Below are 23,499 nucleotides of genomic sequence, written 5' to 3'. Positions count from 1 at the left end.
AAGTCCACATACTTCTTAAGCTTCTCTACTTTGTCACCAGGCTGATCTGTTTGTGAGCTGGTGGGGAAATCAGTGTTGAGTGACTTTTTCCTCTGGACAAGGCAGGGGATGTTGCTGAACCTGAGAAAGTCACAATATTTGTTTGGGGTCTGACATTTTGCACCCTCCCCATTTCACAATGTGTGAAACGTTGGGCACAATGGCTCTTTTCGACATTGAAAACATGTGAAAATGGACATTTTTCTCATGCATTTCAATAGAAACCGGGCTGACTACATCTGCACTCAGTCAGACCCCTGCTCCTGCACTGGGATCAGCTAACAGAGTCCTCCTGATTGGCAGAGTGGCCTGCTAGGGGAACCTGACACAGGACAGGGGTTTAAATCTGTGTAACCCAAACGAAGTTTCCAGTGCAAATGGGAACATTTTCAAGTTTGTAACAGAATATAAAATAATAATGATAGATTTTGGATCAGTTTTGCAAATGGTTTCAAATATTCCACACAGTGAAAAGCAATACTGTAGCCTCATGAGGCAATTGATCAAATGCAGACAGAAAAATTCAGAAAAATGGATGCTTTGAGTTTGTAAACAGTCTCTGTATAAACAATTGAACAGAATTATCTGCATTCTTCTTTAAATATGCCTAATGCTGGATAAATCATTTATGATCTGATCCTGCTCTAGTGAAGCCAATGGGAGTCCTGCCATTAACTTTTAGGAGGACTAGATCAGGCTTTGACTGAATATACTTACACAGATAAATCAAATATTTGTAAGGTATTTGGGGAAAGATGCCTTAGCTTTCCATGTTTATATCTGACCACCTGCTTAGTGAGTTTATAGAGGATCGTTGTTTTTGGTTTTCCTGCTCCTGGATTCTTGCTAGCTAACAGTTTTATTTGAACAATACCCCCAACAACACCTGCATCTTCTGCCTCCTGGCTGCAGTTCAGTTGCCGCAGATTACTACTCCAAAAAACAACCAAGCAAACAGACATTGCCTCTGACCTGTCAGAACCAGTTCAGAATGTTCTTCTAGCGCTCTGCTTAACAGAAAAATTAGGCACTATTATTGTAAGATTATATATTTACCTCGTTAAAAAATATTTGTATGCAAGCCACTTTTTCAGAAAAAATTACCCTGAACATGCTTGAATGTACTAAATGAAAGGGTTTGTTATTTTAATAACTGCTCAGGCACTGCTGTGCCACATTTGGTGAAGTGTTTCATTTATAAGTTCTTTTTTCCTTCTTTAAAAAAAAAAAAAAATCTCAGGTGTACCCACCCACTCCAGATCCTTATCCTACACTGTTGCCAGAGTGATATTTGAGCATTTACTGAAGATGGGCCAGAAGCACAAAAGCACAAATTCAGATTTATTCTGATTCTTCAGTCAGACCCTTGGGCCTGTGAAGAACCCGAGCAGCTTTCGCGTCAAACCAATCCTGGGCTGTGTTTTCAGCCACCTGCGGTCATTGAAGGCTGGCATTAATCTGAGCAGCCATCAGCATGAAGGCCCCAAATTACTTCAAGTGGACATCCATTTTGCCAGTAGTGATGGAACCTACTACTGTTTTGTAAGGGTACGTCTACACTTACCGGAGGGTCCGGCGGCAGGCAATCGATGTTCTGGGATCGATTTATCGCGTCTGGTTTAGACACGATAAATCGATCCCGGATCGATCCCGGAAGTGCTCGCCGTCGACGCTGGTACTCCAGCTCGGCGAGAGGAGTACACGGCATCGACGGGGGAGCCTGCCTGCCGCGTCTGGACCCGCGGTAAGTTCGGACTAAGGTACTTCGAATTCAGCTACGTTATTAACGTACCTTAGTCCGAAGTGGGGGGGCTTAGTGGGGACCAGGCCTAAGAGCATGCACTTAACACCTACACAGTGTCAGGGGGTCCCTGGTGCGCTCACGAGGATAAACGTCTCCCTGGGATGCACCTTTTCTCCTTTGTAGCTGTGGGACTCTCCAGTAAGACATCTCTCTGCCTCCTCTGCCATAGGCACCTCTTTTGTCATCAGGTTCCAGTATGCTGCATGAGCTGCAAGCATGACTCTCACTGCCCGTGACTTTTGTGAGCCTCTAGAGCGGATCTTATATAATGCACAAAACCAGTTCCAAAAAGTGGCCACATTTACTAATGAGATGTCTAGCCAGGTGGCTGCCCCCATAGCTGCAGGCAAGAACCAAAGAGAATTCTTGCTAGAGCCCTTTCTCCTGCACCTATGGAAAAGTTCCACTGGAGTCACTCAAGCAGCAGGAGACAAACATATCTTTTATAGGGCTGCCACAGCCACAGAAGATGGGGGGTGTTCGAGGTATGTGTGTGAAGAAGAATCTTGCTCAAAGGACTAACAGAAAACTGAAAACTAGAGCGTTGAAAAAGCAGGCTCTGGATAGTAGAACTCAGATGTAAAGAAGTGTTTTCATGTCTAGAACAGGTTGACTATAAGAAGGTTCCACTGTACATATGAATATAATGTATATATACAAACGTGTATACTTCATTTTAAAATCGGGAACACATTGGTTCTGTAATCTTTAAAGAAGTGTACACCACTGAAAGTGTTCTGAAACCAAACTGTTTTTCTACAGTAACATTGTCAAAATGCCCTTGAAAAGAACTTTAATTCAGGAAAATTCATTTCCTTTTTTAATACTTAGGAAGCTGCAGATGAAACACTGTTCAACTTATTCAACTAAGGTGCAGAAATCAAAGCACCAATCTCAGAGCGTTTCCTAGGTACAGATGACTGAGGTCTGAGAGGTGGTACTGAAATTTACAAATTTGCCCCAAGGCATTTGAATGAAAGGCAATGGAACACTGAGGAGCAAAAGCACACAAGTGAAATACAATAAACTTTCCAATGAACCACTGAAGCAGAAGACCTCTCTAACTCCATCCTTTGAAGGAACTGTCCTGAGTTTTAGAATAAGAAAGGGAAAGAGAGAAGAAATGAAAGAAAACAGCAGGTATAGTTGACATTTATCAGATCTGCTGATGTGGAGGCAATTTGTTCAAGAACTACTGGGTTACCTGGACCAACAGAGACTACAAGCACCGAGATATAATTTTTACTTCAGTGAAAGATCCTGTTATTTGATTCATCCAGTAGTAATCACACCAACTCTAGAGGCTACTGTGGATAAGTTGCTATGATAACAGCTCACACAAGGGAAAGGGGTAGCTGTGAAAATGGAAAATATATAAAAAAAACTAACTGAACAACAGAACCCTACTGTAAGAATTTAAGGCATCAAATTTTTAGTTTCTTGTGTCTGTTAGATTAAATGTTTTTTTCTTGGTTTGCTTCTTTAGCATTATGCCAAATTAACTTCTATTTGGTGTCATCATAAACCAGTGAAGGTTATAACAAGTTGGAATGTTAAATTAGTCAGGTACCAATTGACTGAGAAATAACTTGTCTATACATCCTTGGAAAAGATGGTTGTTGTGGTCACACAGCTAGAAAAATGAAGAGCTGTGTAACTAACAAGGCAAACTGTATATCCTGTACTGACACGATATCTTCACCCTTTTTTCCTACATGTTCCAGATGAAAAGCTAGACTTTCACTACTAGGAGAAATCACACAGATCAACTGGTGGCACAATCACAGGACATAAAAGCCAATAATGGGGATTCAATTAGTGGTTTTCAAAGGCAGAAGAATTTTTCTGCCAAATATCAAATCTACATTTTAATGTCCATATGCCGTTATAATTTGTTATGTCATCAGCAATGTCTATTCTGTACATGTCAAATATCAAAGGCAAGAGGCATACATGGTGCAAACCTTACCTTCCATGTCGCTGCATTGCGTCTGAAGTAAGCAAACATTCGTGTGAACCAGTTGTAGATTTCATTTAGTGTTAGTTGCTTTTCTGGAGATTCGAGGATAGCCTTGTGAAGCAAATAAAATGCATGGTGATTTATGACAAAACTCCCAGCAAACACACCTACACTTTTACCTTAACGGATTAAAAAAAATGAGATTTGGAGCAAAAATCCAAAAGAGGGTTTCACAATGTGTTTTAAGATTAATGGCTGTATTTAACAGTTCAATGGCAAGATTCAGAATGGAATTATCTAATTGTTTTGAGTTTTTATTTCTGTTTCCTTACAGAAATATTAATTTATTAGTCATTCATAAAGCAGAATCAAAGAGAAATGCAAAACATTTCACTAGCTGATTAAAGCTCAGTAATTATTTAGAGCTCAGATTAATTCTAGGGATCAGAGATTACTGTAGCTTGTGATAATTGACTTGCCATCTTTAAACAGGCTCATTTTCACTGTTGTGTGAAATGAATTTCCTAATAATCACATCGTATTGTAATACTTAATCAAAAGCAATTATGTTATATATTGCAGTTCTCAAAACTCTTATAGGAAAGGTTTGAGCATGCCTGCATATTAAAGGGTTCTAAATCTATTTAATCTATAGGGTGGACGTGCAGGGACAATTTTGGAGCGAAATGTGGTTTTCGAGAACAACTTACCTGCCTAATTAAAGATGCATACGTGAATGGTGGTCTAACCTCTGCGTTCTTATAAAATTCTTGGTTCTGAGCAAGATCTGCTAAATAAGAGCAATTGTTCTGTTAATATCAGAATCAAAGCTTCCTTTGCAATTTCCAAGAGAAAACAAATAATGGCCTTTGCCTTCGACAGTCATTTACCTGAAGAAATGGCCACATTGTATTTATTAGGGCACCGCCTCCTGATTGGTTCAACGTTGTGCATGCTGGTGGTAGTGATGACAGAAGGTCCCTGGATGACAGGAGTGATGGGTGTAGTTGGGGTGGTCGGAGTATGAGGTAAGCTCTGTGGAGAAGCCTCAGAGGCCGTCTTTGACAGTGTGACACTTGATACCAGATTCAGCTGTTGAGGGGGAGAGAAAAGAGAGTGAGGAAAACTTTATTAGAAATTGTATTTCTTGCAAATTAAGAATTATGAAAATCTTTTCCAGCTTTAATAGTGTTTGTGACCACTAAATGCAGAGAATGTATCTTAAATACTTGTTTAGCTGTAACACCTCCTTTAAAATCCACGACAGGAGGATGAATGTATAATTGTCTACATGATATATTAAAAAAAAAAAAAAAATTGCAACCCAGTAAACAAAAGTGCTTGCTCTCAGGCTTTGAAGATTTAGGACAAAAATCCACAATTTTCAAACAACACCTCATCGTATATATTCATTTTAATATTTTATTTTCGTTCCACTGTTTTGCAATTTAAAACCTACACATCTCTTATTTACATGTTAATATTCTGCAACTGATCTGTTTTTGGCTATTTCCTCAAAGACATCAGGTTTTAAATAAAGACAATGCTTTGTTAGGAATGCACTAGGAAGAAATGGAAGATCAGTACAGCATTTGGGCTTTTTCCGTTCATCCATTTTAAACGCAAATCCCAGAATAGGTTAACTCCAGAATAATTTAATTAATCACACTGCATGAAATACTGCAGTCATTAAGCCCAGCAAAAAATGACACTGTTCTTTTCTCTCCTTGGTGTGGAATGCAATTGTGCTACCTGCAGAAACTTACAAGCATGTAATAAAATGACAGCTAGCCACAAGCAGGCTTTAAAATGTGACTTCCCCAAGAACGGATAGCCATACGTAACTGGTTTTAACATGCACTTCTATTTATTTCATCAGTGTGCATGTGTATCATGGACCCTTTCTTTGGGCACCATTCGAAACAAGATGCTTCATTGCAATGGGCCATTCTTGGTGAAGTACTTTAAATAAACAATAAGATCCCAAACTGCTCCATCAGAAAGGGGGCCTGAGAAAAGGGCTCCTTTCAGTACTTCCACATTACTTGCCTTGAAGCATTATTGCGAACAATATTCTGGGTGAAATGCTGGTGCCAGTGAAATCAATGGCAAAATCCCATTTATTTCAAAGGGGCCAGGATTTCACTCTGTTTATTTGCAATTAATATTTTTTGCCTGACATTAAACACTGCCAAATGAAGCTGAGGCATGCGCCTGGCATTGGCTGCTGTCAGAAGACAGGATATTGGGCTAGATGAACCTTTGGTCTGACCCAGTTGGGCCGTTCTTATGTTCTTATAAAGACATGCCCCAAAACATCCATAGGACTCATTATTATTGTTCTTGACATGAAAGTAACCAGATAAGAGCACTCACATTAGCATGTTTCAAACATTAGTAGCTACCAATAATTGCTCTCTTATTAAAAAAAAAAATAATAGAATTTGTCCAAAACAAACTTGGAGGGGAAAAAAGCTTTCTAATGTTATAGAACGGATATCAACACAATCCGCCAATAACCCACAAGAAGGGTGCAAGTGAACAATACATAAACGGTTCCTGCTTCTCTGTTTTGAATGTGAAATACAAAACGCTCAAGGCAATGTTAGCCCCAACAGGATAACACAGTGAAGTGTTATGTAGCTGGGACTGCGTATACTGTCAGTTAAAGTACTGATCCAAAGAAATGAGTTTGGGAGAAGCAGATCTGCAAACACACCTCTCTTCATGCGGATGCTTACAAGCTAGAAAGTCTCTTTTCAGAATGGAAAATATTTAACACTTCAAGGAAATGTAGGATTATATGATCCTACCGGGGGGTGGGGGTGGGGGAGGAGACTAGAAAAGGCAATAAAATCTATGTCCTGAGTTCCTGAAGAATCATGCAATGAAGTGAGCCAATAAATGCAGCTCAAAGTATAGCTGCTGTGTTAGTATTTAAATGGGTGTGGTTCATGTTTTTAAATATTACTTATACAATATAGTGTGAAAGTGAAACCAAGTCATTTTGTGGCCTGTTTAGATGTAAGTACACTGGATCGGGGTACACATATAGCGATATCCCCTTATTATCCATCTATTACACATAATAAAAGGAGTAATAATGACCATAATAGTACAACTGACAGGTCTCACCATGAAATACAATCTGCTGTATTTAATCTCAGTTTCTAAATGGACATTTTAACAGTCCAATAACTGCAAGCAAATCTGCATCAAGTTTAAGTGCCCCTCCACAGCACAAGCTCAGGAGACATTCTTTTCTGTTGGAAAGATCACTGATACTGTTTCATCTTTACTGCCCAAACTACTCCATTTCGAAAGAATTAGATTCTTTTTAACTGTTTAAAAACTTAACATTTAATCTGTTTCTACTAGAAAACGGCAAAGAAAGAATCTGCAAAGGTCAATGTTCTCTGCTTAAAGAATTTGAATTGAGTGTAATTTCTTTAGGCTTCCAGCATAGGTAGCGACTAGAAATAAATACAGAAAGAGAGGAAGAGCAAAGAGAGGGGCTTTAAGGGGGTTGACAAATGACACTGTGATTCACACCCACTGCTGGGCTGCCACTAATAAGCTACAGAGGAAGCAGCCAATCTCAGCTAATTACCAGATAAAATTGTATTGTAAGGACTCTAATTAGGAGATGCTTATGGAGGTGATCTAATGATTAAACACTGCATTCGAATGACCCCACCATCAATGTGCAGTGGTGCAAGATGTCACTGGAATATTTTGTAGAAACAGTAATTTTATTTCAAGGAGGGGAGGCAGTAATATTTGTAATAATGGCTATGAGGTAAACTAATTAAAAGACAGTTCCTAAAGGAAGACTGTGGCTTTGAGCAGCTGTGGCTGTTCCAAAACAAAGTGCCAAATCTCAACAGAGGAGTTGCAGTCAAGTGGAAAATTTCTGCCTGACCTCTGCTCTTGCTATTAATTTGCAGGAAAACTAATGACACATATACATATTCCCACAAAATTGTTCTAATTGCTAATTTGCCAAAGGAGCCCAGTTTCCAAATTAAACATGACTGCAGTCTGTGAGGAAAGAAAGAACAAAAAGCTGGAACACCGTGAGCATAGTGTGTTTCACCTCGGACTGCCATTTCTATGACTGAACCAACAAGTTAATGAAATGCCGACCTTGTCAATTGCTAGAGAAGTTTTACTTTAAGTTCTGTTTGATAATACTATCGCTTGCTTTTGGAGGGGCCTGGGTCTTACTGGTTATGGTGACAAAACTATGTAATGAGGCAAAGGGAAGAATATGCGCAACCATCTACATTTTTAATGCTCAACATGCTGCTTTCATTGTTATCTATAAAATGTAGATTTAAAAATTAATTGTGAATTAGAGCAAAATAACAAATTATGAATGTGTTGATTTTGTTGTAATCTTAAAATATTAATATTAATTGTAAATGATTAAATCTTAATATCATCATCAATTAGGAATGAAGAAGTGTCTAAGCTCTGTGCTTCTGGCTGCTAAAGATGATTATGCAGGGCAAAGATCAGGAAGGGATTGTACTGGGAGGATTTCTTTTCCTGATGGAAACTCTACAGAATTTCTCTGTGTGCGCTTTCTATTTAAAAACAAATTGCTCTGATTACAAAAAGTTGTTCACGCCAAGATTGGATACGACAAGATTCCCACATACTGCCATTTTTTGATGAGGTATCATTTTTGCTGCAGGGTACTGAATGCTAGTGACCAAGCTGGCTTTTTTAATGAGTATTGTTCTTTGCATTTACAATTGGGCACATCACATGCTAGGCGCTGTCCAAGCACATCGAACACACTCCCTACCCCAAAGGGTTAAGCCATTCAGTAATAATGTTTGTAATAAGTGAGTATGTCTCCCTGGAGTTTCTATTTTTGAAATATCTGTTTTAAAGGCCTGTAGTTTTGCAAATTCCACTACTGAAGGATTTTACAACACAGGTAGCTCACACCTCTCTAATCTAACCATCATAAATGCCATCATTGGGTCAGTGTCCAATATTCTGCCTGGCCTTTTATTATTATTAATCTTTACTTTCAAGAAATTGTTTTTTTTCTCCCATACAAGCCAGAGAGGTAACCCTCTCCTTCACCCCATAAAAATAGATTTCTATTAAGTGGCTCTTCCATTAAGACTCCCTTTGATTTCTCTCCATGTAAACAGATTACATAACAGTGGCTGCAAATAAAGAATCTGAAACATTTTAAAAGAAAAAAAAATTAAGTGTCACATTGGGGCGTACCTACTGCTTTAGGGCATTGATTTTTCTGCTATTGGTGCTGCCACTCTGATCACAGCTGAAATTGATGAAATAACTGCACAGAGTTTCTGGACTTTAATCACCCTGGTGCAGAGACTGCTGAAGGTGGAGGGAAGGTGGAGGGAAGTGGCACCAAGCTTTGTTGAATTCTGTGTCTTCCTGTACGATTTCAGCCTGGACAGATTACTGTATTAGATGTAGGATCTGGCAAGCAACAATCGCTTAGCAGGTGTTGTTATTGGCAGGGATACTAAGGAAACCCAAGTTGAGGAGTGGGACTTAATGAAAAACACTATATAAAAACAGCTTTTGTGTGTTGTACTTGAGAATCTCTTTTTATTGCTGCATATCATTATTTTTCAAACTATAAGTACAGCTACAGCAGCTAAAATGCTCAGTCATTACCTAAACAGTTGAAAGGCTATTTTATTGCAATACTTTGTTTTCACAGTTGCTAAAAACAGTATTTAAAAACAATTGCAACTGCTATGGTTAGAGTAAAAGAAAATATTATTAAAAAGGAATATCTAACAGTGCATTTCATTTAAAATGCCAACAGTTTCTTTAAAAATTGTATGTCAATTTCATAAAGATGGATGTACTGCCTAGTATATAGAACATCTTGGTGGCCAGAATGAAAAGAACGCCCTTTTTTCTCCTCTTGTCTAGGTAGTAGTTCTTTTGTTTAGTTAATACTCCAAAGCAGATCAAGCTTCTGATTTATTCTATTGTGCTGACCTCCGACATGAATGAAAATGGTGACCATAACAGCAAAACTAAAATAAAAAATTCTTAGGAGTTGTTGTGGTAGTTATTTTTTTAAACACTGAAAAAATCTCCACCTCTATACAATGCATCACAGCATATTCCCCAAGGTCAACTGAATTCGTTTTGGAGTATTCAAATCTCAGCTATGGGAGTTATATTCTTTACGCAGTAAACTATGAGGTACTTCATTTTCTTTTTAAAATGTTACACACTTGGGCATCTCAGTTATAAAGTCACAATTAGACACCTTTAAACAGTGTATTGATTATTACTATTACAATGGCTCTGTATCTCCCCTCCCCCTCTTTGCCTCCAACTCTAGCTCTCTGCTCATAAGTCCTCCCAGCAGTAGGGCCCAGAATTTCGTGTATTTCTAGAAGTGGATAGCACACCCAACGAAGGCTGCTCCAGAGGGAAGTGCTTCACGTACAACTGTCTGCCTCCAGTTTGGGTCACGATTTAGCACAGGACTTAAGCATGTGCTTAAGTCCCATTGACTTTAATATGACTGAAGTGCTTTGCTGAATTAGGACCGTAGTGATTTGCTATAGCTAAAAACAAAACAAAACATGATCATTCCACTGTCTTTTCCAAGATATCAATTATTCCAAGGTGCTAAAGCAATCTAAAGACTGACACACGTTCCTTAACATGACTAGACCTGACAAGTCGCTGTTTAACAGGGTTGGGTTGAATGCACAGAGTTGGACTATGGTCTGAACAGTCCAAAAATACTGTACTAATTGATGGGATATAGCTAAACAGGGCAAGATGACATCATTGCTTTTTGGCTGCCATTTGTGTTTCACACTGGCCATTCGATTTTAAGAGCCACACAGTATAATGGTTCACTCTTCGTTTTGCCATCTAGTTAAGAACTATTTAAAAATAAGCATTAAGAGCTTTTAAATAGAAAAAAAATATTTCCCATAAGCTCTCCATGCAGTCATTAAAAAGCTGTAATTTTAAATCCCAGTTTATTGCTATATTTGGATCGGTAGTGACTCCTTTAAAATCACAGATGTACCAAAAATATATTAATCCTAACATACACCTTGCATTAGTTATGGTGGGGGAATAAAATTAATTACTGGATGTAAAAAATACTTTGCACTGCAGTAATGGTCATCAGATCTTTTTTTACCAAAGTCCTACCCCACTGAGTTAAAAGGACTGGGGTCTAGCACAGTCTATGTGATGCCTGTGTATTTTTTTTCCACAAGAAAAGCACAATTTATGCAAAACACTATACTTCTACATCTTATAATTAATTTTCAAATGCTTCACCTATACATATTTTAATAATTTCTGATTTATCAGATGGTATCTATAATAAATTTTTCTATATTTCAATAAATGAAAAGAAGACAGTTTCAATCCAACAACAGAGTGTCACACAATATAGGCCTGTCAGGCACCAATTTTTACTTCTAACATGTAAGTTAAAGGATAAGGAATTTATAATGCTGCCTGTGAACGAAACCACTTTTCATACACAAATGTGATTTTTTTTTCAAAGGGTAATACAACAGTACATTTACATAAACTAATCCAAACAATCTATGTATTTGACAATGGCAAACCTCACACAGACTGCCTATTGTTGGTTTACATCTTGGAGTTCTTTATGTTGGCTTGTAACACTGCTCTAGCTGTCAAAGGTTTGACTTGGACTCTAAATAAATGGTTATAGAAGTGCTGTGCAGCGATATTGGACTTCTTTGCAAAAGAAAACCTGCTGTGTATGAATTCAAAAGCTATTAATTTTTCAGTCAAAAATATTCATGCCTATTTCTTTTAATAAAGAAACACTGTGCTGAGCAACGGAGAGATAATGTTGACTAGTGGTACAGAATTTTCAATAGAGCAGTTAAAAATAAATTTAGTGGGAGGTCCCCATCAAAGCTATAATTTTCCAGAATGTAAAACATTTTTTAATACTAATCAAGACAGCCCATTTTCCCCCATTCGTTTTTTTTTTTCTGTTGCTTTTCCCTGTTTATTGGCTGCTTAATACTAATCTGCATGGCGACACCAACTGGTACCTTTGTAGCCTACAACACAAATGAAAGCTTACTGCCTGTTGATACTGAGTGCTGATCACTAGCCGAACAGCACTTGTCTTCTTGCTATTACTTCCCTTTAGTTTTTAATCCTTACTTCTGAGGGGCACCGCTGCTACGAAAAGTCTCTCAACAGAATGCTTTGAGACCCCCACAGATTATTCCACTCTTAATTTTTAATCCAGTAGGATGGATAGAAACCAAACCCCCTTCTCCGTGTTCTGCTGGGTCTATAGTCTCTAGTCCACAACCTAGTAAAGCATGCGAATTCAGTCTAATGCAATCTGAAGAATAGGAAGAGTTTTTCCAGGTACTTTAAGTAGTTTCCTTTTGTGATCATCCTGATCCATTGGATTAAGCAATTTTTGGAATCTCTGGAAGGGCTTATATTCACCACCCTCAAACTTCCTCCAAAAGGCATTGCTGAAATTGTGTTGGACTCCTGCTCCTATGCTGTTGAATATTCTGCAATTTTCTTTCTAGTACCTCTCAATCCACTTCTGCAGCCATTTATTTCCAACTACATGGAAACTGAGAAATTCTTCTCTAGTAAAAATGGATGTGCAAAGTGTTTAATGATTTTATGTTCTCTATCTCTGTAATGTGTTCTGTTTCAGACATTAATTTTGTCTACCAACTGAATCTTGGCAGGCTACCATATTTGCTGGGTTAATAGTCTGACTCCTTTTTATTTCTATCACCATAAATCATAAACGTATATGGGTGTGTGTTTGCTTTATTTATAGAAAAATAAAATCAGTCAAAACAGATAAACCAATACTTGGCCATTACGCTGCATCATTGCATATTGATTAAAATTGCTAGTACTAACTATAGATTGTCAACGCTCAATTAATTTTCACACAATGACTCAAAGCAAAATCAAATAAAGGCAGTGTACCTTTAAATCTTACAAATCTTAAAATCAAGAAGCAAAGCACTCTCTCCATTTTGAATAATCATGTGAAGTTATGAGGAAATTTTTTTTAGCATTATGCTGATATGAAAAAACAACAACTGAAGTGCAATTTGCTTCAGGGAACAAGGTGCTAGATTTGCCTTTTACAGGTACCACCAGTTGGCTTTGACTATTGGACTATCTTTACTTGTAAGACCAAACATTTTATAAAGTGCAGCCTGTAAAGTTTATCCCTTTCACAAGCTATTTCTGAGAGCAAGTTGGATAAATAGGGTTTTCATGGACTGTAAGTACTTTAACAACTGACACTGGGTAATACTGATTTTGTTGTTTATTATCATCGAAACGTACATGCAACTAGAGTCTACACTATCTGAGCCTAGGATAGGATCACACTAAAAAGTGAAAGAAATATCCTAACTATAATAGAATTTTACCTTGAGCACTAAAACCACTCTGGTCCAAATGCTCCTTTTGGTCACATGCAAATTCAACTTACCTAGAGGGGATTTACATGCATATACATAAGGGTAGTAAAAGGTCCAAAGTGACATTTAAAGTTAAGACTAGTTTTAAACCCCTTGAAGAAAAAAGATTGTGGGAAAATTAGGTTTATGTGGCTGTGAATATTCGAAGCCGACCAACTAGCGATGCAATTTTTGTCTCTTCATTTTGACAGTCTTTTAAAGTAGGCCACACTTTGTATTATGCTCTGAGGTGGGAAACAGGAAAAGAGGTTGTTGTGAGGCTTTGTTCTGTTTCTGCACAGAACAGTACTTACAGGCTGAGGGGTGGCTTTTGGTTCAGTTGACTTCACATGCAGGTGTGTCATCATAGCTTGCAGGCGCTCTTTGTCTTTTGCAAGCTGAAGAAAAAAATGCTCTGTTACTTCGATGAATAAAATCCAGAATTCTGCTTATTCCTGATTAAACAGCTGGCACCACAGACATAACAAAACAGTTTTATTGCTTAGTAGTTTGGAAATTTTATATGGTCTTTTCCGAAGTCGAACTAACTCGTGGTGCTGGGTGTCACTATGTTCCAAAGCAAAACGCATTAGCCCTTGAGTGAGGAGCGCTAGACCTGCTGGCACCAAGGGGGTCACCGCAGCCCTGACAGCTAAAAGACAATAGTGAATCATGTTTATTAACCAATCCTATTCACGCTCAGTAGGCAAAGCAAAAAGCAAATTATACATCTAACACTCACATTCAAATATTTTCTTGCTTTAACATAACTCTCCCCCCCCCCTCGCGCGCAAAAAACAAAAACAAAAACAGAATATAGCTTTTATGTCACATACTGCTCATGTGGTGCGTAGAGCAAGCAAAGAGGCAGGAGTGGTGAAACCACATGAGGCAGCCTCAGAGAATTAGAACAGGCAGCTTTAGAAAGCACTGTGCTTATTTAAAGAATAGCAAACATTTCCTAAAATCAGAGTGACTTACTACTCTCTTATAACAATAATATATAGCTCTTATAGAGCACATTTCATCAGTAAGGTCTCCAAGTCCTTAGCCAAGGAGGTCAGTATCAATAGCCCCATTTTACAGATGAGGAAACTGAGGCACAGGGAGGGGACGTGACTTGCCCAAGGTTACCCACCAGACCAGTGGCAGAGCTAGGACAAGAACCCAGGGCTCCTGAGTCCCAGTCCAGAATTGTATCCACCAGGCCATACTGCTTCTGGAAAGTGGGGTAAAAACTGGAGCAAGGGCAGTATTAACTCAGAGCAGAAATTTAAAATGGCATCCCCTTAGCACATGTCTTTAACCAACAGGCTAGGAAAGTGTAACCATATTAGGAACTATTTTAATAGTGTTCTGTCCCTTAGTATCAACTGAATACTGCTCAAACCAAAAGAAATCCAGAACACGTAATGCTTTAGGAATGCTTCTTTTGCTCTTTGTGATTCAATTATGACACTATTTGTGAGCACTGGGGAAAACAGTTCTATTCTGCACGTCATATGTAAACATGTGCCTCCCCCCCCCCCCCATAATGATATGCTTCAGTCGTCTCAGTTTTCTTTAAATTTTCTACTGAAATCTCCACGCAAGTCACAGTTTGGTTGCTTGGACTCTCACGTTATACTGCCTTGATTAAGTTTTTTCTTTGTATACAAGCTGGTTTGTGAATATATTTAGAATGCAATGATCAGACTGTGAGCTTGCTGTTTTGGGGGACCTCAAAAGCTCTTTCTATGTGTAAAAAGTTTCTTTTCCAACTATACATAATAAAAAAGGTAACATATACTAACACTAAGAATAGAAATAATACAAGTAAAAGGGGCTGTAATTACTACACATGCCCAATAAACGGATTCCTATTTTCTTCAATGGCATTTAGATCAGGCCCATGAAATTGAGAGTTTTCTCACATATTCATTATTATCAAGGCTGAGTTTTGCTCTAGAAAATCCAAATTCCTGGTGCCAAGAGGAGAAAGCTAATCACATTCCAGGGAAAGTTTAATAAACCTGCCCTCCTTATCAGAGTCATCTGTTTAGAGTAGTAAAACTGGGTTAAATGAATGTAAAAGAAAACTCAGTCATAAATCCCCATTCACTACATTACAGTTAAGGGAGTGTCAATCTGCCCAAGGGGAGGGGTTTCTAACTGTGCCAAAATGTCTTGGTGGCTTGAAACTTGGCATATAAGGTTTCAAAGAGGAATTAAAGGGAGAAAAATCAATGTAACCGTCTGGGGGTTTTGCGCTTTTAGAACACAAAAGTCACTGGGATTTTCATGTCACCTTTTTTGGGGGGGGTTGAAAAGCACTGGATAGCTCAGAGGATTGGCGTTGATATATGGAATCTTACAACACTGGGTCAGCAGTACAAATCTGATCGTTGATAGGTTGTAGGCAAACACTGTTACCTTCTGAAGGAGGTTCTCCAGCCTGAGTGGCGAGGCTTGAGGTTTCAGTTCAGGTCACAGCGGACAAGAGCCCATACTGAAAAACAACCTTCACCAATGACACCATTTCCAGCAGTCAGGCCTTAACATGGAAATTCAATATCCCAGAGAGCCCGGGCCTATGTTCAATTACCCTGCCACATCTGAGGGCTTGTGACGGGAGAAAACTTTTGTGCAGAAGTCCTCCCTCGCTGAGAGAGCCAATGAAGGAAAGGGAGAACGACAAGGCTGGAAGGAGATGCAAAGAGACTCCTATGTCTATAGCAGATCCCTCAAGATCTAGCGGCCAAATCCCCTGGATGTTCCAAAGAGAGGAAGGGAACCAACCTCATACTCCTGATGGAGTGATCTAGTGGAAAATCCTCCCCTGATGTCTTCCTGTGGTCTTTTCAGAGGAAGTGGGGGTTTGACCCATCATATACATTAAATGTATATCAAATCAAATCAAACCAATGAATGCTTTTAGTCTCAGTAAAGGGTGACTGTGCGGTTTTCCATTCTCAATCATTTTATTTGTTGAATAGCTGGGCATGTGAGTTGCCTGCAGTTTAGTCTGCACACTAATCTTCACTCGATGGACTAAACATTGCAGAAGATCGTTATTTTAGAAACAAAATAAAATAAATACTCCCATCAAAATCAAGACCTGAAAACTGTCTGCGTGTGTCACGGCCGTGAAAGCGAAGAATAGGCAGTTTTCTAACACCCAGCACAAGGGGAAAACCCAAACTAGATTCTTTCTGCATCTCATTGTCCCCACGGCACAGTACGTTTCATTCTGAACTGGAAAGGTCCTTATTTTTATTGTTCTCTGTCACCATCTTAGCATTCTTTTAACGCAGTATTTGGTGGATGAATTCTGTTAAAGATCCTCTTGACATTTCAGGCAGACACATACTAATATTTTGTCATAGTCTGAGAATTTGAATGCTCCTCCAGTTAGGCAGGAGTTTAAATTATGAAAAATAGAAGTCTCTCGCTTTCAAAGCAGCAAATGGAAGTGAAAAATCCCAAGAATTTCTTTAAACTGCTTTCCATTAGGTCAGGAAGCAGGAGAATACAAGACCATAACTCCATTAGTACCAGCCCACCATTCAGTAAGATCATTCAAAAGAAGTCATGAGGGCTTGTTAGGCCACTGATGTGAGGAAGCTCTCATCAGTGAGGCATTGACTAGGGCTCCAAAGGTCTGGAAATGGGGATTATTAGTGGTTTTTGCAGGAAAATGCACTTGATTACTAACAGCATTCTTTGGGAAAGAATTGTTATGCACAGAAAATAAACTGATTAGCATTAATCTTAAATGGGCCCTATTCTGACTTTTCAAAGCTACTTATAAGCATTGTTTGTTTCCCTGATGATGTCCTGTGACAGGAGATGAATACATTAGCTCCGTCAAACTGTGCAAAGGTCATCCGAAATGCCCTGCTATACACATTCGCCTCTCAGTAGCACTTGACTGAAGGTGCATGTAAATGCATATTCCAAATGTGTATGGGGTAAGATCCACTCCCCTGACTTCAGCACTAAACTGGATTACTCTGATAGACGAAGGTGGGGAGAAGGACCCTCAGAACCCAGGGGTACAGGTCAACTCCCAAAATATTGCCTCCTCTGCCCCAACACTCATTCTTTCCCCCTATATCCTTCTCATTGTTCCTTTCTGTAATGCTATACAATCATTTAGACTTCAGGGGATCATCTGGCACTTCTCTACACTGTGGCAAGACTGAGGGTATGGGTCTTCACTAGCAATGTTAAAGCCCTTAACGTGGCTGTGTAGTCCCAGTGCTGTAAAAAACCCTCCCCCACAAGGGGAATAGCTCCCAGCGCTGGTGCACTGTCTACGCTGCCACTTTACAGCAGTGAAACTTGTAGCACTCAGGGGTGTGAGAAAGTTGCAGCGCTGTACAGTGGCAGTGTAGACAAGGCCTGAGTTCAATAGCTCCAAACCATCCCTAATAGGTAAGTGTCCAATCTAGCTCTTGAGTATCTGCAAGGGCAGTGGCTTCACAAAGTTCCCTTGCCCACTTAATCTTCTAATTCTGAAGTACTAGCTAGTATTTCTATTAAATTTTATAAGGTGCCGCTCACCGTGGTGCCCAAGTGCTGCTTAATCTAAAGCTTCTCCTGCCAATTATTATTGCAAACACATACATAGTGCTGTAAGTTTATACAGCACCTTATAAACCTAGATAAAAAAAACCCACATACCACCCTGGCTGTGAAGTGGTTAAAATATAAGACAAACACACGCAAAGGCAGGACACTGGACACTTCAGGAGAGGGAGGGTGTAAAGAGGACACACTGCTGATAACGATAGGGACACTGTACTAGACATAGAGGCCAGCCCAGGAGAAAGTGCCATGAGCATGGGAAATGGGAGATGAAGAGGAAGACTAGGTGCACAGGGTGGGGCAGTAAAGGGGAGAACAGAGGGTCCTGAAAATAAGGACAAGGATTTTAGACAATAAGCCATTGGGTGGGATTGGGAGGTTGGGGAGAACGGGACTCAGAAGGAACAATGCATCCAGACCAGCAGGAAAGGAAGACAACTTTAGCAGCAGCGTTTTGGACAGCCTGAAGATGAGGGGAAGGGAGGCCAGTCACCAGTTTATAATAATCAATACAAGATTGTTATGTCCCTGTCACTAGCAAGGATTATGGTTTCCTGTGTTCTTTATAACATCCCTTTACATCCTTGAAAACAGGCCAAAGTAGCCTTTTCTCTGCATTGACAATGGCCAGTTATCTTCATGGTTCCCTCTTATATGCTATTTTTCAAACCTATCATCATTTTTCTTGCTCTCCTCCAAACTCTTCTAATCTAATCTGGTGCCCAAAAATGAATGCACTACTTCAACTGAGGCCTAAGCTAAACAGAATGGCATGTAGCTTGCTTGTATTTATACCTTAATCTCTTATTCTTCCTTCATTCCCAGCCACTCATTTCTCTCTCTGCAGTTGCCCTAACGAATGGTGATCATGTCAACACGGTTTCATTCATGTAAAAATACCGGAAGACTATGTTGCTTGTGGTATTTCAAGTATGTTTGTGATGGAGATACTGTGAGACCAAAGATTCATGATATTTCTGTCCAAATACAAATCTGACTTGATGTTAGTTTCCATGAACATTCGTCAAAAAAGCAAGAACCCTCACTTTCTTTAAGCTGCACTGGATATCTCTGTATGTGTATGTTGACAGAATACTATACATAAGATTAACAATAGTAAGAGAGAAATCGAGAGAGAAAATCAAATTTGGATCCATTACACTCAAACCAAATATAATACTTAGCCTTAAAGCTCAGTTACAAAATTAATTCTAAGAAAAATAATTTAAAAGAGCTATTCCTGATGAGATAGTCAAGAAATTTAATGGATGCAGTCAGAGAAGTACAAAATCACAATTCACATTCTCAAGACGCTTCAATGAAGGGGCAGTGGATGACATCAGAAGGTGGGGTAGTACTTAATCTGCAGCACACATTTGGCTCCTCAAGAGTTTGCAGAAATGGAACTGTGCTCCACTTGCTCAGGCTGTTTCAGGGCGAGCAAGCGGACTGCTGATGACAGGAGTGTGAGGCAAGTGTCAGAAGAGCTGAGCATGTGGTCAGCTAATTTGGGTCCCACCCCCCTCAGAAACAAGAAACAGTATTATCATGACAATACAGTGATACTTCCTCTCCCTACCAGGAGCCACATCTGGAGTGTGGAGGAGAGAAGGGACACATCACGTAGATATACCCACCACCTGTGCAAGAGGAACTCTGAGGATATTCTGCATCAAATGGCATCTCAGAGAGCCACAAACCAAAGGTGGCATCATGCCTTGGTATCATATGGATAAGTTTCCATTAAAAGCATGAGGAAGTTGCAATATGATTATGCAACATCATCTCCCCTAGATACAGCCACTGCAACACACTAGATCAAATTCTACCCTCTCTCCAGTAAGGTAGTATGGGATATAAGACAGGGCAGAATTTGTCTCATCGCCAAGATCACAAACCCTCATCATTTTGTGTCACTCTACAAGCCCATTTCTTGGCAAAGTTGGAATCTAGCACTTTGAGTACCAATGGGGTAAACTGGTTTGGTAACGGGACACCATGCCTTCCCTGTCTAGGTCACAGAACTCAAATCCATACATGGCACTACTGACTGAGTATTGTTACTGCTTCATAGCCATTTGATAGCCATGTAAAACATGATCTTAGTCTGATTGTCCAAATTCTAGTGGGCTAGGTGACTACATTGCAAATGGTACTGCTGGGCCAGCCCTCTATTCCGTCAAGGCTTTTTACAGAATAGGCCAAACCTAGATTAACTAGCTGCTGGAGGAACGCCCCAATTACTCTGTGTAAGGGAATCATTTGGAGCAAAGAGTCACTGTAGCAGCTCGTATGACAGCACCCTCCTCCTGACTGGATTTTCTTTTAAGTCTCAAACCACTGATACTCCTACTCTTTATAGCTTTGACCCAATATGTTTTGCATAAACGACTAGTACTTCTCTCTCTAATCCAATCACTGATGGTAATATAACTCACTATTTGAGGAATAGGTTTAGTCTATGCCCATGAATATGGTCTTTGCTACACTAAAATCTAAGGGTCGTTTCTCTTCTGGTATCCATTTCACTATATTTTCATGATGCAAGCGCAAATGCCTGATCCACAAGACCCTAATGCATCATATCTATTGCTTATGGGTCTATCACAGAACAATGAACTTTTAGCTAAGATCAAGCGTGATATCATTTAAATATGGGAGATATATCCTATCAGGGACTATATCCTGCCCTTTCAGAGAATGGACTCTGAGCTAAGAGGTCTTTTCCAACACTATCATACCTCTGCTCATCATTCACTCATTATGATCAGTGCTCCTGTAACTAAAAAAAAGTGCCAGAATGCACTTCCAGTAAGTGACCGTACTGGAAGGACACCATTTCCGCTCCCAAAAAGAGTGCCAGAGCGGTGGTCTGGAACATTTCAGCATGACTCAAGCCCTGACTATGATTAGTATTATGTAACACCGATCAATCTACCACAATAGTGTCACATGATTATAAAGCACTAGCAATCAAAAACCACCTATACCTTGTTCAACTCTTCATGTAGGGTTTCATCTGACTGTCCCTAGGCAATACAAACTCCTGTTGACCACAGGACTACAGGACTGAGCTGTTGTATTTATTTAGATGGAATAAATGGGTGTTAACATAACCCAGTCATTCATCTAAATTAATACAACAGAGCCTATAATGTTTTTCAGACTACAACCCAATCTAGGTTTACCTACAGCATGACTGTTATTGCCCATTGGTGAAAGATTATCTTATATCTCAGTCCACCAGTAAGACTGTAGATTTTTTTTTTTTTTTTTAATACCCAGGAAACTTGTTAAGATAACAAACCATTTCTCACAGCAATTTCCGCAAGACTCTGCTATTTTACGACTAGTAGTTTGATTTTTATAAAACTTATATTAAAATAGTTTATATCACTTCAGCTAATAGTGGAAGACTGTCTTGACTGCAGTGTTACTGAAAGTAAAATTTAGGAATATCTATGAAAGAAAAAAGCTAATTTGTAAGATAAGACGATAAAAGGGATTTTTTAAAAAAAAATGGTTATCTTGAAAAGTAACAACAAAAAAGTTTAAGTGTGTTTTTGCTGATTTTTCTCTACAACTATTTGAAGCTATAAATGACTTAACTCAGTAAAATTCCAAATGTAATTATCTTCTGTACTTAGCCCAAGGCTGTCCATATATCTCTACATTGCTGTCTTGCATACAAAATAGGTTTTTCAATGGCTGGTAACTATATAATGTACAACATTGTTTTAATTTCCCCTCCTTTGCTAACCTCTTGACTACACACAGACACACAGTCAAAGTCGTCCAGTAGAGCAGTGAGGCACAGGGAGATATAAAGAACTCAAAAAGCATTTTAAAAGGCAGTTACATAAATGGGTCAGACCTCTGCAATTGCACATTTTAATAAGCTCAAATTTTACCCCCTTTTTTTGCACTTAAACTCATTTGCCACAAATGGCAACAAATAAAAAAATATAGAGACAGTATTATTAGTATATGAGAGACCACCAACAAGCCAGTTCAGGCGGTGTTTTGAAACAAACATTGACCATTTCTTCCATGCCAGCAATTCTAAACCATGGGGACGGTTTTCCATTCCCCCCTATTTCTCCCTGTCCCCCTCCCTCCCCAATTTGAGAATAAAATGCATTACACACATACTGATGGAGTCCCAATCAGTGAGCCTGCTTAAGCTTCCTATTTCTTTTCAAATTACGGTTTAGAAAAGAGGAAATGAAGCAGCAGTTTCTCTGACAGTTTTTAAAACTACTACAAGTAGGTTTTGAAAGCTTGTTTTCAATCATAGTGGGTAAAGCAGAACTCATTTTATTGCTGTCGCGAATTGGATGTGATCAGTACTGAGGTAATATTAAAATAAATTTCATTTTACCTGTAGCTCTAACTGCTGAACAACCTGCATTTGTACTCTACATTGGGCTGTACTTCTATCATCCAGCGCATGCTCATTGTTGAGATGTCTGTAACAATACACAGAAAATCATTAAGTGAAATGGATAAACAAAAAGGAAAAAGTAGTTACCAGGATGAATAAGCAATCTGAGTATTATCCAGCAGGTCTTCATCAATACCTCCGTTTTTTCCTCTGTCCTTCTTTGACTACTGCTTGTTACCATCACTCATTATATTTTAACACATATTTTCAGTAGAAGGTTATTTCAGATCTAAGAGAAACTCTGCTGAACAGCTGTTTTTCACCATTTAGGTAAATGCAAATAAGACTAAGAAATTATGGTAAAAATAATTTTATATTACTTGACTACAAAATGCTGGATATATCTAAATGGGTACATGCAATACATGAATTAAATCTCAAAGAATCTTCATGTTTTATGTGGATTAGAAATAAATAATATGGTTATGCAAAGAATGGAAAAATTAACACACAAAATTTGGTGTATAAACATGTGCAAAATATGTACCAATAAAAGAGAGAGTGAGATACATATAGTTACTGTAAAACAAACTGTATTCTTGAGCTATCAGGTACTAGAACAATTCCCGAAATATGGCACTGCTAGAGTTAAATGTTTGCCACAATGTGTGTTCTGAAAACCATTCCCTATGCAAATGTTTTATAAATCAGCTATTAAACTAAAATTATTCTGAGGCCCAGGCTAAAACCGGGTATATGTTTTTTGGACATTTTGTTTTTGCATTTCTGTGAATACAACAAACAACCACATGCTTCTTTTCCCCACTCCACCCACACCACCCTATCCCTCTCCTTTACTCCAATAGCTTAAAAAAATTGCCTTGCTTTCAAAAATATCTGGCACATGATAAAATACATTCATCTCTGGTTTAACTGCACTGCCTTCAATGAGTTACATCAGAGAAGAATTTGGCCCACTTAACCTTTGATATGGACTAACCACTTATGAGAAATTGTATAAAATTTCGATTTATAAAGTGACTTCTACTCTTGTACAGTACCCATTAACAAGGATTATTTTTTAAATAACAAAACATAGTGCCTGACTCAAACCTCCCACCAGGGGAAATGAGATTAGAATTGGGGCCTCAATATACACAACCCACTCTTCTTAAAGCGCTAAAACCTGTGTAAGAAATCACTCGTGGGCATCCCAAAGCATACTGAGTACAAATCTGCTCCTCCCTTTTTAGACAGC

At 38.8% G+C, this 23,499-nt stretch overlaps 1 protein-coding gene across 1 annotated transcript in view; it reads right to left on the bottom strand.

Moving 5' to 3' along the window:
• The window catches only part of FOXP1 (forkhead box P1), a 502,499-nt gene that overhangs the window by 16,313 nt on the left and 462,687 nt on the right, over positions 1 to 23,499 (bottom strand). The window contains exons 13-17 of the mRNA XM_065407830.1: positions 22,239 to 22,326; positions 13,603 to 13,686; positions 4,694 to 4,895; positions 4,514 to 4,593; positions 3,813 to 3,914 (exon numbers count right to left, since the gene is read on the bottom strand). Coding sequence (XP_065263902.1) covers positions 3,813 to 3,914; positions 4,514 to 4,593; positions 4,694 to 4,895; positions 13,603 to 13,686; positions 22,239 to 22,326 — 556 coding nt within the window. The remainder of the gene's footprint in view (positions 1 to 3,812; positions 3,915 to 4,513; positions 4,594 to 4,693; positions 4,896 to 13,602; positions 13,687 to 22,238; positions 22,327 to 23,499) is intronic.

This window comes from Emys orbicularis, chromosome 7 (assembly GCF_028017835.1).
Source record: "Emys orbicularis isolate rEmyOrb1 chromosome 7, rEmyOrb1.hap1, whole genome shotgun sequence".
In the NCBI taxonomy this organism is placed as follows: Eukaryota; Metazoa; Chordata; order Testudines; family Emydidae; genus Emys; species Emys orbicularis.
The sequence above is the reverse complement of the archived record's forward strand: the minus strand, read 5'-3'. Positions and strand labels throughout refer to the sequence as shown.